General features: G+C 36.1%; 1 protein-coding gene across 3 annotated transcripts in view; it reads left to right on the forward strand.

Annotated features, from left to right (window-relative positions):
* The window catches only part of PRMT3 (protein arginine methyltransferase 3), a 143173-nt gene that overhangs the window by 92902 nt on the left and 32460 nt on the right, over window positions 1-17811 (forward strand). For all 3 annotated transcript variants that reach the window (XM_062576517.1, XM_062576518.1, XM_062576516.1), the window contains exons 9-11: window positions 998-1119; window positions 4861-4960; window positions 14845-14923. In XM_062576517.1, the coding sequence (XP_062432501.1) occupies window positions 998-1119; window positions 4861-4960; window positions 14845-14923 (301 nt within the window). The remainder of the gene's footprint in view (window positions 1-997; window positions 1120-4860; window positions 4961-14844; window positions 14924-17811) is intronic.

Genomic DNA, 17811 nt, shown 5'->3' on the forward strand with positions numbered 1-17811 from the left:
AGGTTTTTAAGCTGCTACGGTGTTTGAAGCATTTTAAAATTGCACTGTTACTCTTACGATATGGAGGACTGCCTAGTGGGCTGCTGAGGTAAAATCTCCAAAATCTCTACTTTCTGAAGTTCAGCAGCTAAACTCTAACTGATAGATTTCCTAGAATTTCTTAATCTCTTTTTGTGTGTGTGGTGTGTGTTTTTGATGTGTTTTTTTTTTTTTTTTAACACTTTTAAGTCTTCCTACAGTAGTTAATAATTGAGATGTGGGAAACAAGCACCTGTATGAGTATTGTTTTGGTGAATGTACTTCATTAAATGAAAAGTACTCATAAAACTTTTTTTCTTCCTTGAAAAATGAAAGATCTTAGCTTTCCATTTTTTTTGTCTTACTTTGATTCTTAAATAGGTTAGGTTGAAAATATTTTCAAGTGTTAAAACTGTAGCAGTCACCACTTTGAAATTTAATCATCTGAGCCATAGCTGCTTTGAGGCAGTATGCCCATTTCTAGCAGAGGATTTCTCAATTCTTTACACATTTTCATTTCATGTTCTCTCTAGAGTTCTTTCGTGAGCAGTAAATAGGAAGAAATGTTGCTCAGCCCTGTCAGCTTACAGTTCCTTCCAAATAATTGTTTGGATTTAATTGTTAATTTGAGCGATTCACTGATTCTAAAATTCTTCAGGCTTTGGTTTCTGATCTTTTCTATACATGCAACTTTTTAGTAGTTGCCCAAATAATTTCTTTTTTATTTTCCTCATGTGAATGTGTTCATCTGCAACTAGAGCTAATCTGCTTCATTATTTATCTGGTAAAAGGTAATAAAGTATGTGGAGTTATATGTGCAGTTTGACTTGGGTATCTGTGGACATAGTGGTAAGATTTGATGCTACTTTTTGCTGCTTCTGTTGGAATAGGGGATATCCCTGATGTAGAAAAGGACACAGAAAAATCTTAGCGAGGGAAATAAACTGAGGTAAAAATAAATCTGTCTTACTCATTTCAGGTGGTTTTGGATGTTGGCTGTGGAACTGGAATACTCTCGATGTTTGCTGCAAAAGCAGGTGCAAAGCAGGTGATCGGAGTCGACCAATCTGAAATTGTTTATCAGGCAATGGACATCATTAGGTGGGAAAAGTTCTGAAAACAGTATGCTAAATTAATATTGCTTTAAATGGTTATTTTTTTTAAAGCTTGTATTTACTGAAGATGTGTGAAATGATACATTCTCCGAGACCTTTCTTTCTCCTAAGACCTAACACAGATTTTGATAAGCAGTCATCTGAAATACTCTTCTGATGGAGGAAATTTAAACAGGGCTCTACTTAAGCCCTGGGGAGGTCTGATCTTGAGTACTGCAGCCCAGACCTTCCTTTTGATTCTAGTGTGGAGGCCAGTATTGCTATGCTGTAGCAACTCAAACTGACTGCTCCTGGTGCTTTTTCTATTCTTGTTCTTACACTTTTAGATCTTCCTGCTGGTAGACTTATGAAGTGGAAATAAAGCTTGTAAATTTTTAGGCAACAAACATTACAGTGCAGACATATTCCTAGGGGATGTGACTTTGAGCTTTAAAAAACAAAGTTCTGACTAAGATGAATCCAGTGGAAGTTGCTGGTTTTTAGTTTTCTAGATTTTTGTAGATCTTCATATTGGAACTGTGATCTTTGGGAGTGAAAGCTTGTCACACATTATTTGACTTTTTTAATGAAATGCAGCTTGCTTTGGCTGATAGATCTTATATGATGTTAGTTTTAACTTGTGAAAAACCATTTTCTATTATGATTTCTGTGCACTGGTATATTTAAGGGATTCTTTCTTTGTGGAAGAAAGATGTCTTATTGCTTACACCTTGTATTTTTTTCTTTAATAGAGAAAGAAACATACTGCCCCTTGGTTTTCATGCTTGTTAGAAAATGATTACATTGCACTGTAATATTTTTCTACATTTAAAAAATTTTTCTAAACTGGCGTGTGTGCATGCACACACAGTCTCTGTAGAGTCACTGAGAAAAGCTGTTTCCAGGAGAATTACTAAGATGCCGTGTGCCGTGTAAACTACCACAGAGCTATATAGGATGAAAGGGACAGTTGGAGAACTTCTGGTCCAGTCCTCTGTCACGCAGGCTCTGACAACCTGGGTACACTGCTGACTTAGGTTCAACTTTCTCGAAAGGCCCCTCAGTGGGGACGATAGGGATTAGCAAGTAGGACTGCTTTCTAACCAGCCGGCACCCAGCTCATACTGTTTTATGGGGTTATTCCAGCCCAGGTGCAGGATTTCACATTGGTCTTTTTGAACTTTGAAGTTCCTGTCAGCCTATTTCTACAATCTGACGTTCTTCTGGATAGCATGCGTGCGCTCCATCATATCAGCTACTCCTCTGCATTTTGACATTAACCACAAACTTGCTAAGAGTGCATTCTGTCCCATCATCCACATCATTAATGAAGATATTAACTAGTATCCAGCCAGGTGTAGGCTCCTGAGGGGTGCCTCTAGTACCAGACTGCCAGTTACACTTCCTCCTGCTTATCACAGGTTTTTGAATCTGGTGGTCTATTTACTTTCTACCAATCTAATAGTCCATTTATCCACTCCACATTTCACTAATTTGAATGTAGAGGATATGGGAGACTGTGAACTATATATAAAAATGAAGCAATGACATCTAAACATTTAAGGTAAAGAGTTTCTAACATGAAGCATGAGAAATGTAGGTGAAAATGTGTAGTACTGATAACTGAGGTGAGTGGGATTGTATCAAAGTAACTGGGAAAAAAAAGTCACTAGATATTGAGGAGTTTGGGGTTGTCACAAATGGCATCTTATTTCTATTGTACTACATGACATACTTAAGATTATTAATTGTGATAAAAGTATTGATGCATATACTACTTTTGGTGAGGAAAACGACAAGCCTTTAAGAAAAACAGCAAATCAAAACTCTTAACCTGTTAAGAGTGATGAATGACCACTTGAAATACGCAGTGAACCATCACTAAAGCTACACGTTTATAGGTAACTTTTGATATAAAAAAGTTCAGTTCATATTAAAGTATTCAATTTACATCAAAACAATTTTTATTTGGCTTGTTAAACCTGCTTTTCCTGAAGGAATACGACTGACAAACTTGTAACAGAGTAACAAATACTTATTGGAATACTAAATGAATGTGTGCTGTTCAAAAATGACTTCTGTAGTGTTTCTCCACATGTGATTAAAGTATGTACTCGAGCTTTTGATCCTCCCAGTGTTCAAGTTCATTTCTGAAGTGCTTTAGTAATTATTAGAAACAGTACAACTGACGTGTGAGTAAACTGGAAAAAGTGGCCTGAGTGGCATGATTCTTCCCCAAAGTTACGTAGTAAATTTGTTAGCTAACAAATTTGTTAGCCTGCCTTTTTAATTTTCTTAATGCCACCTGTAAAATTTCTAGTGTGATGAATGACTTGATTTTTTTTTTTTTGTCGTTTGACACTGTTAGAATTGAATAGAAAATTGAAGTATGCTTCCAAAGTAGCATCTCTGAGGTCTTTGCAAAATGTGTAAACGATATAATTTATACCACTCTACAATTGAAAATAAGTATGTAGTGAATGAATCCCTTTTCTCTTTTGTTTTAGATCATGTTCTTTTACATGGTCATTTGGAAAGCTACCCTTAGACCTTTTCTGTCTGTCTTAAAATACGGCTGTGGGTGACAGCTTTTTAACACTTTATTTCTAACTTAGAGTTTCTCCTAGCAGTAAAAAGGCTTCTGTTTATAGCACTAAATATGATGTTAGTGATAAATTGTTACTGCTTCAACTGAAGACTATCATGTGTAGAGAACATTTAATTGATCTTTCCAGTAGCCCACATGTTCAAGCTGCCCTTCGACCCTTTCCTTTCCCTCCCTTCATTCTGATCTTTCTCCTATTATCTTTTAGATGGAATTTTTAATGTCATTACTGGTCTGCACTGAAAGCCAGACAGATTGTAAGAGTAAGATATCAGGGTCGGAGAGAAGGGGCAGAGATAAGAGCTGCAGTGGAAAGATAAATTTCATTGGTGGGAATACTTACTCTGCCTTCTGTAACAATAGCTATTGTCGTAATGGTATATGCAAGAAAGATTGATGTGGTTTGCTAAATGAAGAAAATACTACATTTTGAACCCTCAAGGACCGAGCAGTTTCATTGTTGTGTAGCTTTTATTTCAAAAATCGTAGTCACATCATAGCATCTTACTCCTTATACAGGATGATTATATTTCAACTTGCTGAAGTGGTTATACCTGATTACTGTTGTTGTTAAACATTGTGTTTGACTTTGGCTGGAAGTACAATGGAGAAGATGCCTTTATTGTGGAATAACTGTAATATTGATCTAGAGGGAACATTTGTTCTCAGTGACTTTGCAGCTGGTTTTGTTTAATAAAAAAACAAATCATGCAAAACAGCTTTGTAAGGAAGCTAATTTCCATCGCTGTCCTGGTGTGATGAGTGTGCTCTAATCACTATAGACTTACTCCACAAGGGTCAAAGAAGGAGAACTGGGAACTAGCAACTCTAAATAGGAGAGTTATTTTAAGTTGCCACTTTCTCAATGTTCTGATGTCTATGCATTTGCATGCACAGCACATCATAGATGTAGAGATCTACTGTCTGCCACATTTGGCAGTTAATCTGCTGCTATTTTTGGAAACTCAGGAACATTCCTTCTGAAATCTAACTGAGAAGAGAAATATTTTAATGCTGTCTAGATTTTTTTTTTGAAGGAGAAAGTATTATAGGGGGAAGGAGTGCAAAATACAAACATTAATAGATTTCTCTTGACAGCGTAAATAAAAATACAAACTAACTTGTTTAAATTGTGACTTTCAGGTTAAATAAACTTGAAAATATCATTACATTAGTCAAAGGAAGAATTGAAGAAGTAGACCTGCCTTTGGAAAAAGTGGATGTAATTATATCTGAGTGGATGGTAAGGTACACGAATATTCTTTTCACTACAGTTATTTTCAGGAACAAAAAATGCACTGCTTTATTTCATTTGAAATAATAGCAGCACTTTAAGAATAATTTTTCTTTCTACCAAAAATTTATCTTGCTTGCAGAAGCATTTTGGAAAACATGAGAGATTTGATGACAGTCTTGATTATGTGGTACTCAAATCTAATTCCTGATCCTTGTTATTCATGGTGTTTCAAATCAAGCTTATAAAAGTACAGTTAAGCTGTTTCGGGCACAGTGGTAGGTTTCTGTTATGTAATTAGCTTGCAAATCTACAGAAATATGTATTTTTTTAATCCTGAAAAATAATATTGTATCTGCTCAGGCAAAAGTAATGAAGAGACTCTGTATTGGTTACTTAGCTAGATCATTCTGATAGGTGAAATAGCCTTAGTCCATGAAGATGGCTAAAGATTGTCATGACTGAGCAAGAAAGGTGCTACTGGAGGCGAGGAGCATGCAGGGTGGGGAATCTGCTAATTATATATATGATACCAAGCTGGGAGGAGTGGCTGACATACCTGAGGGCTGTGCTGCCATTCAGAGAGACCTGGACAGGCTGGAGAGCTGGGCAGAGAGGAACCTCATGAGGTTCAACAAGGGCAAGTGCAGGGTCCTGCACCTAGGGAGGAATAACCCCAGGCACCAGTACAAGCTGGGGGCTGACCTGCTGGAGAGCAGCTCTGCAGAGAAGGACCTGGGAGTGCTGGGGGATGACAAGTTGACCATGAGCCAGCAATGTGCCCTTGTGGCCAGGAAGGCCAATGGTCTCCTGGGGCGCATTAGGAAGCGTGTTGCCAGCAGGTCGAGGGAGGTGATCGTGCCCCTCTCCTGAGCCCTGGGGAGGCCTCATCTCGAGTACTGTGTCCAGTTCTGGGCTCCCCGGTACAAGAGAGACATGGAGCTACTGCACAGAGTCCAGTGTAGGGCTACGAGGATGATCAGAGGGCTGGAGCCCTCTATCACAGGGCTCTGCCCTATGAGGAATGGCTGGGAGAGCTGGGCCTCTTCAGCCTGGGGAAGAGAAGACTGAGGGGGGATCTTATCAGTGTGTATAAGTACCTGAAGGGAGGGTGTCAAGGGGAAGGGGACAAACTCTTTTCAGTTGTCCCATGTGACAGGACAAGAGGCAACGGGCAGAAATTGAAGCACAGGAAGTTCCGCCTGACCGTGAGGGGGAATTTCTTCCCTGTGAGAGTGACGGAGCACTGGCACAGGTTGCCCAGAGAGGTCGTGGAGTCTCCTTCTGCGGAGATCTTCAAGGTCCGCCTGGATGCAACCCTGTCTAACATGCTCCAGGTGACCCTGCTGAGCAGGGGGGGTTGGACTAGATGATCTCCAGAGGTCCCTTCCAACCTTACTGATTCTATGATTCTATGATTTTCAGCAGTGGACAGTTGCCTTCCTTTTGTGTGTTGTTGGATTACTATTGCACAATTGTGCTTGCTGCCTGCCATACAATTCTAATAGAGAAATCCAGGTGTCAGATTGAACTTCATAGCAGTTGAATAAGTCTGGTCCCTAGAAAGTGTTGTAGGAAGCACCCCTTATGACTTCTTTCTTGTGGACTTCTCCTGTTCAGTCTCCACTTGTATCCCAGACCTTTGGCATTCTGTGTAGAAGACTCTTTGAAACAGTTTTTTCATACTAGTTCCCACTTTCCGAACTTAAAGAAATTTTGTCTATCAAATTTAAGATCAATAGTGAAAACTTGCATTAGAATTACTTTTTTTTGGCAAACTGGGGGTTTTCTGCACTCCAGGACCCTTGGGACAGAGATCACATGTGCGCTAGGAGTCCATATGTATCCAATTAGTTTCCAGGTAAATATAAATTTTTAGCTTTGTTTCTTCAATGTTTTTTATATTACGCATTTCAGAGTGCCGGAAATCTACAAACATTATATCGTAGCCGTCTAAGGCATGTTATTTGAAGCATAAGCTTGATGTGCTGTTGAGTTCGCTAGTTTCAAAGAAGGTTTACGCCATTGGCACTGGTGGTCTAAAACCAGTGTATTATGCTTGGTGGTTTCTGACAGCACAGTGGTTTCTCCATTGAAATGTAATTATAGTTGCCTAATTTCTACACCAAGAATAATATTCCCCAAAACATATTTCTTGTTCAGGAGCCCAGGATCTGATTGTGAAGTGACTTGGGCCCATGAGAACCTAAGTCACATTTTAATCTTTCTCCGTGATGAAATAAGGGATTTTGAGAAGCAGCTCATGTCAGAAATGAAGTATTTAATGTTTTATGTTTCCTATTTCTGTGCTAATTTATCTTTTAATATCATAATGTGCATTTCGCTTAATTAGGTATTCTAAATATTAGGAGTTATTAATTGGGAATGTTAGCATTTTTATAGGTTGCTGCAATACAGAGATAAAGAGGACAATGCTATGGAAGTAAGATTGATAGCTGGACAATGTACAAAATGTTCAAGCATGGCCAAGAGAGAGAAACAGTATTTTGCCTAAGATGCAAATGAAGATTTCTCTTTGTCTGACTTTATAGTGTTGTCCATTTTCACTGGTGTGTGAATTTGCTTTTTTTTCTTCTTTTCCTCCCCTATGTGATATTGACTGGTGTGAAATCTCTTCTTAATATGAAAATGTGCATACTTGAAAACTGGTTGACCATTGGTTGAAAACATTGTAAATGTTAAGTATGGACACCAGAAAGAATTCAGTATTTGTGTCCATTTTAAGCTCTTGATTTAGAGCATCTCTATGGACCAGCAGGAAAATTCCAGTGGGAACAGTACTTTTCTCTTTATAACAAAGATATGAAAAACTGTCCTTCCATTTATAAAACGGACTGCTTTTACACTACTAAGTGTCAAATCCTCTTGTGGAAGCATTGCTTCATTCTGTTTTGTAGAGAACAGCATTTAGGACCAACACCCTGTAAGCTGTTGAGAGCCATGCATGGAGCCTCAGGAAAAATAAAAGCAAGCATGAAGCAACAGAATGGAAGATGGAGAGAGAGTGTGGTGTTTGTCAGGAGTGTTTCTAGAGCAGTCTTAGAAAATGGCACATAGAGCTCAGTGTGTTGTAAAAGATGAGTACTGCATTATGAGCGTCTTGAATGTAGGTGAATTCCGATGATCATTCTCTTGTTTCTGTTAAGTGGCCTACGGCTTCCACAGACTGCTTTTCTCACTTCTTTCATCTTTAGATTTGTTATCTTAAAATACACAAGAATAGGAGAAGCATCTCAAATATTACATGATGTAAAAGTATATATATGCAGGTATCCATATACAACATGAAGCCAAATCATATTTAAAACTCATATATGCTATGTGAATAGGGTTTTGTTGTATTCCAGGTTTAGAGGTTGAAAGAATGAGCGGCTGTCTCTTAAGTAGCTTTTTTTTAGCCTATAAAAGGAATTAGCAGACAGGAAACAGTGATCTTGCTAATCTAGCTGTGAGGTAAATGCTGAATGCATTGTTTGAGAGACCTGAAGTATGCATGATATTCAGTATCTCTGAATCAGGCAGGTGTTGAGCTTATGGTGTCATTTCAGTGTTCCACTTAAACTAGCATGTAAACTCTTTAGAAAGACAGGGGAAGATATGATGAGCTACAAGCAATTCTTTTTGTGTCTGAAAAGGCAGACTGCTAAAGGTTAAGAGCCTGAATATCCCCTTTTCAGTCACCTCTACCTGGTGAACCACGCTACCTTAAAAAAAAAAAAAAAAAAAAAAAAAAAGAAGAAGAAGAAGGAAGAAAACAAGTCAAGAATAGCTAAGTGATGGCCTGTTCTTCTAACCAAACTGATTCTATAGGAACCAGTTGTTCAGTTTTTGGAGACAGATACTTGAATGAATATGCAGGAATTCTGTACCAGATCTCACTACTGGCTTTGTCTATGGAGGCTTCCTGTCCAGTGCTCTGTAGGAGGGCTTTGGTCTTCTGATGTATCATCCTACTTGGTTATGCTGAGCTCTGATGTGTGAAACTTTTTTGAAAGCCTTAATGGAGCTTTCTGTTTTTGTTAGTGGTCACAGCTAAGTCTCTGAAAAAAAATAGCAATTGTATTTGCCTGCTTGCTTGTATTTTGGGAAATCTACAAGCGTTTCATCTTTTTATTCAAATTATAGAATTAAATGAGTTGTGTGTATAAGCAAAGGTGCAAATAAAACAAGTAAATATTTGTATACACTGCCTAATGGCAATCAGATGCAAATGCATTTCTGAATACACATCAGTGATTTGTTTTTGGCTTTGCATAATGAATAAAACTCCTTGTCAGTTAGTGATTCAATCTACAAATGGTTTACAAATGAACAGATTTCCATGGAAGTCTAGAATTTTGACTTGAATGCTACATTGCTTGTATGGTTAATGGAGAAGTACTTATGTTATTGTGAATTGAACATATACTAGACTTGTTCACAGGCTGGTTCATGTTTGTGCCCTCTCCCTTGAGGTATAGAATTTAAAGAAGCAATGATGTTTTACAGTAATTAGAGTAATTTTACATACAGTACTTAAGTGTGAAATGAGAGGTGCTATGCAAAGTGCTGAAGCTGGTTTTCAGTTAAATTGAATGCTGGGCGGGAGAAGAATATTTGCTATCAACGTAAAAGGTGGTTGTTTTATTACACATATGGGTTTTAGTAATGTAATTGGAAATTTCTTAGGCTGCTTACTGAAAGGATGAGTACAGACATATATATACGTGTACATATATACATACATATATGTACACACACGTACACACACTGGTTTTCCAGAATGTTAATTCTTACTCAGATGTGTCTGTGTAGTTTTTTAGTGTACTTTTTTTCTGTAGCTAAGAATATAAAACTAAAAGTTGAGTTTGCTTGAAAAAGTCTCTCTCTCTTTCTTTTTTTTTTTTTTAATTAGATAATTTTGAAATGATAGCTTGATGGGTTGAAAGGTATCCCTGCTGTTCAGAAGCACTAGGAAATGGATGTATATAAAATAATGAAAACAATCTTTGCAGTTTCCTTTTTTGCACCGTTTCTGTGATGGATAAAATGCAATGATGCTTTTTAACGCATATTTCCTATTTTTTCTTCAGTCTTGACCTTCTGTAGCAATTCCATTAATATTTGGAGGTGCAAGTGTTTGGTTTCTCTAACACAGTAAACTATTTTATGTAAGAATTGAGGTTTTTCTGCTTTTTTTTTTTTTTTGTTATGCCGTGTAGAGAACATTCTGAAGTAGCTGAATACATTAGTCCCTTTACAGGAAAGAAGGGAATTCTTTTTCCTTGCATGAAAATATTGTTATATTTTCCCTCATTCAATAATTCACGTCACTTTTCTGCTGTTCGAGTCTTCTCTATTGGTGTTCTCACTCATCTCACATTTGTTTAGGACACAATGGGGTATGCATAATAATAAAGTCAAGCTGTGGTTTTGAAATGTCTGTGCTTCCTCTGACAGTAGTGAATTGTTTCCCTAATATGTTTTTTGAGTTAAATCATATACGAAGCACCAACTCTGAGCAGCAGGAAGACTTAAGTGTGAATGAAATGGGGCTGCAGCAGATCATGCAGAAGTGTTCACATATAGCTGCTGCTTCTCATTTAGATGTGCCATGAATTTGAACATTTTTTCTTTTTTTTGTTAAGATAAAAGTGATTTTTCACAGAACTAGGCCCATCAGTTTTGTCTGTCTATTAATGCAGGATTGCATTTTGTGTTCTGAATTAGAATCCGTCCAGTCTGTTTGACACTCTGTGACTTGTTCTACCCTACTGTCCAGGAGAGGCTTTTTAGTTAGAAACTTCGTTTAAGGAACTAATACAGTCTTCACACTGATGGTGCTTTTTTGTTTTGTCTGTTTTTTTGAAGTCCACACTATGGGCCAGTTGTTTGATAGCTGCCTTGCATGTCATTGAATATTCAGGATTGGGCCTTACTGAATCTGAGGTACCAGATCAGATGCGGTTATGTTGCAAAAAACAATAAAATTAGTATTTGATATAATAAAATGTGCTTATTGAATTAGTTAAATATTACTTTGCAGTTCTGTTCTTACCTCTTAAAAATTCTACCTGTTCTTACCTCCTAAAAATTCTGCCAATTCTTAGGATTGTGAATATGTTCATGCCTCTTAAAAAAAAAAAAAAAATATATATATATATATATATATATATATATGGATTTGACTCATAAGTGAAGATGAAACCAGGTTCCAAAAAGTATTTGATATGAGCAGATAAGCATATATGAAGAGGTATATTCAATCTAAAATAATCTGTTTTTAAAAGAAGCATTTTTCTTCTGCCATCTCCACACACCAGCATAGTTCTTTTGAATTAAATGTTATTCTTGTGTCATGTTACCTTTAAAGAAATAACCTCTTTTTCTCCATGAAGAATATTATGCTGAATATTGAAATGCTTATGTTAGAAGTTCTTTCTATATGTAGATTTTGCTCAATTTATAAAATAGTTTTACCTAATTTTTGAATTAAAATGAGAATAACTACCTTGGAATGGTGTAGTCTATTTAAGTAATAGAGAAAAATAACAATGCATGATATTAAGCCAGAAAAATTTTGTGATCTGTTACAATACTGTTTAAAAAAACCACCAAATACAGAAATAAGAGAGATATAATGGTACTCACATTCCTTGGAATATGGACTTGTCTTTGGACTCATGGGCATTTTTGATAGCTGATGCTTTGGACAGATGTAGCATAGGACATATGCTTTATAGGAGTAACTCTGATTTTTGTGCATTTCAGTTACTATTTGAATCTGTTTATATTGTTTTTTGAGAGCTGAAGAACACTCCACATCCCTTAAGTTTTGAAAATGTAAAAACAAGAGAATATTTTGTTCATTTTGTAGGGAGAAGCGGTCAGCATTTTTGTAGAATATGCATCGTATGACAGCATAACATTTAAGGTGTGCCATGCGTTGAATTTGTCTTTAACAGAGAACTTGCTATCTTTTATACATTTTGGTTTAGCCACTAGCAAGATGTAGTTATTAATATTCTGCTCACAGATTTGTGTAATAGGCATCTCTTTGCAGTAATTAATTTTGAACGTGCTAATACACATTTAAGAAAAAACAAAACCCTGAACATCATCAGTGGGAAAGGAAGAGTGCCCCATAGCATCATGGGGAAAAAACGTCATATATAATTCTCTTTCCAGATGGCACCCCTACAGGTGAGGCAGCAGCCTGTGAAATTACATTCTAAATTACACTGCAGATGAGCGGAGTGCACAGAGCAAAACGCTTTGGTGTAGGTAATAAATGACTTGATTCAGTACCAGCGACAGTTTTATATAACTTACAGGAATGTTATATTGCACTGGGGGGAATGTAGGACAGAGGAGTGAAAAAAGACCCAAAAGTGCCAAAGTAGAAAGGTCAGGGAAAGGGCAGTGAGAATTAAACTGTATTCCTGATTAGGAGCTTTGTTTCTCAGCTCTACTTCTTAGACTTGATTTGACAAACATTGGTGTCTAAATGCTTGATGACAGGCATTTTAGAAATGAAAATAAATAAATAAGTTAATGACATCTTTATGATTATTCTCTGCTAGTATATTTTTTAAATCTCTTAAAGGAAGAATGATGTTTATGCAGTTGTGCACTACCACAATTTTCTTAATTCTGTACCAAGTGTTACAGCATGAGTTCATATTTCTTAGCTATATCAACTGTATAATGCATATAATACTGTATTTATATAAAAATAATCACTATATACACAGTTATGCATACACACTATATTTAAACACTATATGCAGCTAAAAATTTTATGTGTATGTGTTGTGTACATATATATAAATATGAAGATATTAAAATATTCTTAGCTATATTAACAGTTGTGAGCTTCAGCCAAAAGATGTTAGCTGTTCTTAGGGTATGTCCTGGAGGTCATATTCAAAATATCCGATGAGAGGGAAACCTCTCATTCTTCTCTTAAAAGCATCCGAAAAGATTTCTGTGAACTAAATATATTCTACTATTAAAACTGCAATAAAAAGAATACGAACAAAAACTATGGTTCCATTCTGTGCTTTTGGTTTGCTGTAGGCCATAAAATAATCTCTACCTGATGCAATAGGATTTCCTGGCCCTTTAAATTCTTCTGCAAAGCTTACAAAAAATGTTGTTCACAAAGGAGTAAGGTTCATTCTGGGACTTACTCTAGGAACACAACGCTTGTTGAATGCTAGTAAGATATGCTTCAAGTTTCTGAATTTCTGTTTTTCCTTGGTTTTAATTCTGAAGGGTACAGTGTGGAAGGTGACGTTTCTAAGCAACTCTGAACTTACAACATTTTTGTTCCAAGAGCCATAGACAAACATCTGAGATGTCATAAACTTGAAATAAACTTTTTACCTTTGGCAGTGAAGTTCCCAGGCAGTGCTATCTATCTACACTAGTATGGCATGATGATTTCAAAAAAATAGTTCTATGGTTGTACAAATATGGAAGCTTAGGAGAGATAAAGCAAAGCTCTGACTTTTTTTCTTCGCTTACTTGCTGTTGAATGTGATTGCAGAACTGCAAATCCAAAGTCTGGGTTTTCTGGTGTCTTTTTTTTTGTTCTGTATGTTCTTTCCAACTGACGCTCAACATATAAATCAGTCTGTGGCTAAACCATGTTTTAGAAAAAAAAGTATTAGGACGTCAAGTTAAAGTGCAAAATATATGCTAGTGTGATTTATCTCTTGATCTGACATCTTGAGAACACGCACGTGGATTATATGGTGTTTCGTAAGGATAAGAATCATTCAAACTTGCAACATATGAAGGATGTAAGATAAAACTGTAAATCAATGTGTAAATAAATGGCTCTGTATGTCTTAAAAGTTTGTGGTTTACTTAAAAACAGTGGAGAAACTGAATGTTAAATAAAGTAATTAGATGTAACACTGATATGTAGGCTCTGTGTTTTAGAAAATGGCTGGCACAATTTTTAAAGCATGCAATAAGTTATTCTAAACAATCATAGCAGTGTGATTAGACTTGTATAAAACTAATCTCAACATTTACCACAAAAACTAAGCAAATCTAATACTAACCATTTTTATGCTGAGAATATTTTAAATTCAGGTGTTGCTAAATGATGAAAAACATCTAGAGAACCTGTATTTGATACATAATTTATTTCCAGTTGTCTTTGTGAGCAGTATCTAAGCCAATGCAGGGTACCGCTAAGTTGCAGATGTGTAGTAGCAAAGATGTACTCCTGATGTTTCTCTGACAGTAGCTTTAATGCTACTTGCAATTCTAAGTTGCCTTTTTTTGATTTTTTTTTTGATTATTGGCAACAAAAGATTAATATTATAAAATCAATACATATAATTTATCACTTGGAGTTTGAGGTAGATTTCATTTCTAACTCTTGTAGCTTGTTCAGTTCTTTCGGACTTCTCACAACATGCTTTTTCATAATTTCCTTTTCTTATAAGCAAATGTAAATTTAATAAAGTTACCTGTATATATGTTTGATTTATTCTGGTTTAATATTGTAGGACTCTACTGGATAATTGTTGGTGTAAATGGATTTATTGCCTGCATTGTAATTGAGCAGGTGTTACATATTTGTAGTTTGGGAAATCAATGATGATACTTTATGTAACTAAAGTTTTGTGGTGAATATGTATTTTTATATATATTATATATATGTATAATATATATTTTACTGTTGAAAAATTCATTAAGTCCTAGCTCTTACGATTTACAAGCAAGTAACTTCTTAAATTCTCTTATTTAATTTTGTAAAGCTTTTCAGATGAAAGCTGTTGATAAAGTTTACCTGTAGATTGATTAGATTTGCTACATAGATAAAAATTATAAATGATTTCTAAATTCTTTCTCTTTCCCTCTTCTATGAACAGGGTTATTTCCTTCTCTTTGAGTCTATGCTGGATTCTGTCATTTATGCAAAGGACAAGTACCTAGCAGAGGGAGGCTCAGGTTGGTGTGCATAATTCTTTTTAGTAAATTTAGCTTTGGGGGGAAAACCAAATGAACTCAGAGACTTAAAATCAGCTATGCATGGATGAGAAAGTTGCCAGTCTAAATGAAAAATGTTTCCATTAGTGGGAGCTTCAAGGCATTAATTTGCTCTATGGGTAATAGAGGAGCATTAGATGGTATATCTAGGTTTTGAGTTGATGGTATTTTTAAGAATAAAGGATACTTTATTTATTTTGAACTGCAGTCTAAATTTTTCTTCCCTACTTCTTCCCACAGTTTCCTCCCCCAACCCTAAGTAAACTCTCCGACAGATGTTTTTTCTTTTGAGTACTGAGCAGTGAAAACCAATGCATCATCAATATTAGACACAGTTTCTTTGGCTTAGTTAACATCAGTATTTGTTTTTTTTCTGTTTGGGGGAATTTTTTGTTGTTTAGAAATGTGGTATTTTCTAAAACATTGAGTTATGATGGGAAATATGTAAATCAGTTAAAGGGAGAGGAAAAACTATCAACAGAAAGGAAAATCAAATTTTATTCATTCAGTCTCTGATACTGTTTGAGTAAGTTGCTGTAAAAACAGATGAATTAGAGGGAAAAATGGATAGGGTGCTTTGCACTGAGAGAGATGATGTGTGCGGAAGACATACCGTTTCAAATGCAGGAAGCCACGTGCAATAACTAAGGGAATTATATTGTCACCGTTCAGCATATTTGCTCAGTCCCCATAGGAATATACCCTTTTTCTTTACAGTTGGAGGGTAGAAAAGTGACAGAAGAACAAGCTTTTACTTTGAAGTAGTTTGCTTTATCCTTTAAGTAGCTTAGATAGCTTCACCTTAAGCAGTGTACGAATGCCTATAAATATTTATTACTCATGTGATGCTGTTTTTTGTGCTAGTTCTGCATGTACTTTCCTCTCAGTTAATTCCTCTGTCAGTATTGTATTTCATATTGACCTTTTCAGTCGTAATCGTCAGTGTGGGTTTTTTTTCCTCTTTTGTGCTAACCATGCACGTAGTTAGTTTCACTACGCTGACTTAATGATTGGATTAATGACTATGTAACAGTGCTCACTGCAGTTCTTCACTGTGATTGCAGTGAGCTTTGTGTGCTACAGACTGCAGTGTAAAAAATGCCTTTTTATGGAGTTGTTCAACATTTGGTTATAGAGCTAAATATGCAAGCAAAAGATTACTGTTGATGTGTTAAAGTACTTAGAAAAGCACTTGAGCAACATGATAGAAGAGGTTTTTGTTTTCAGTAGTTAGAATAAGCTAGTCAGATCTAGAGTCCAGCTGTGGTGTGCTCTGTATAGATATATGCTAGTAATTATACATCCGAGTATAATTACTAAAAGACCATCCTGTAAGATCATAAGGAGTCATTTTATGTTAGCTAGTGCTTACAAGCCTTCTGAAAAGGGCCCAAATTTTTTAACCTCTGTTGAAATTGCAACCGTAGCTATACCTTGTTCTCCTGGGATCTGTTGGTACTGCTGTAAGTTTGCTAGTGGCTTGAGCTATCTTTTGTTTTCTTTGGGGGAAAATAATGTGCTGGCTCTGCAGTACACTTAACCATTTGTTGTCTGAGAATGGTTTCTTTTTTTTCTCTATTTTTTCCCTGCCCCTCCCCACTTTTAGAATATATATGAATAGCAGCAGAACTGTAGGCACGTCCAAATCCTGCTGAGTCAAAAGTAAAAGCTCATTCTGAGGTGAAGTCTTGCTTACCAGAGAAACTCCTGAATCTGCTAAAAAGATTAATTTTGTCATGAGCTACTTTGTACTATTTCATACCAGGAACTGTTTAAAAGCTTAGAAAAGCAATAGAGGCAGCACTGACTTGCCCAAACCTTTCAGTGACTGAGCTAGGAATAGAATCCAAATATCCATTATTTGTGTTCAGTCAGTCACAGCTACTATGATACGTAGTCAAGCTACTTTGACTTAGTCTATTGGCATACTGAAATGAATGATGCCAAACTGTGTAGTGTAATGTGTACAGTATATGATAGCTTTATTTGGGAAAATAAAATTCTTGCTGCCCAGGATGCATGTGGTTTATTCTTTGCAGTTGTTACTTGGTTGATGATGTGTTTTTTCCATACGCTTGAGTGCGGTGAACATTGTTTGGGGGTGACATAAGCAAGGAATGCATCGCTGAAAATGTAACTGTTTTTGCTTGTTCATGTCAAAATAATGATGATATTCACTTGGAATAATTTCTTTGTATCCAGAGGATTGTTGTTTTATTCTTTGGTCTTGAGGTTTGTGAGGCATTACTAAGAGGTGACGGAATTTCCCGTCTTATTCTGTTTACCATGTGAGCTTACCATGTGAGCTGTTACTAGTGACAGATGATTTCTGGGCACTGAGTCGAGAAGGACACAGATGTCAAAACTGTGGATCTGTGAAAGTGTTACTGAGTATGTGCTTTTGTCTAATCAGCATTTTGTTAATTTAACCTGTGAGAAGGAATAATTATTTAATTATAGATTTAATCAGAAAAAAAGTAAAATGACAAGCCTGTCAGCACAGTGGTGTGGAAAGAGCAGAGGGTTTGGGTTTTGGGGAATCAAGGGTAACGAGTGAAAAGAAAAATGCAATTTTAAATACTTTTTCAAATATTTACAAAATGTTTCTGTATTTAGGTGGTTTAGGTTGATATTTAGATCAACACGTCTATGTTTCTAGTCAAACATCAATATAATGTATGTTTCTAGACATGATTAGATTGGTAAATTTGGAAGTTGGTATATTGCTGTAGTCTTTCGCTTGTGTCCTGCTTGTGGAAATTGGATTTCTGTTTCTGAAGTCAGAACAGGCTTTGTCTGTTTTTTTGCTGCTGTTTTTTATAGGCTAAACAAAAAATGAAGATGAAATC

This window comes from Rhea pennata, chromosome 5 (genome assembly GCF_028389875.1).
Source record: "Rhea pennata isolate bPtePen1 chromosome 5, bPtePen1.pri, whole genome shotgun sequence".
Taxonomy (NCBI): Eukaryota; Metazoa; Chordata; class Aves; order Rheiformes; family Rheidae; genus Rhea; species Rhea pennata.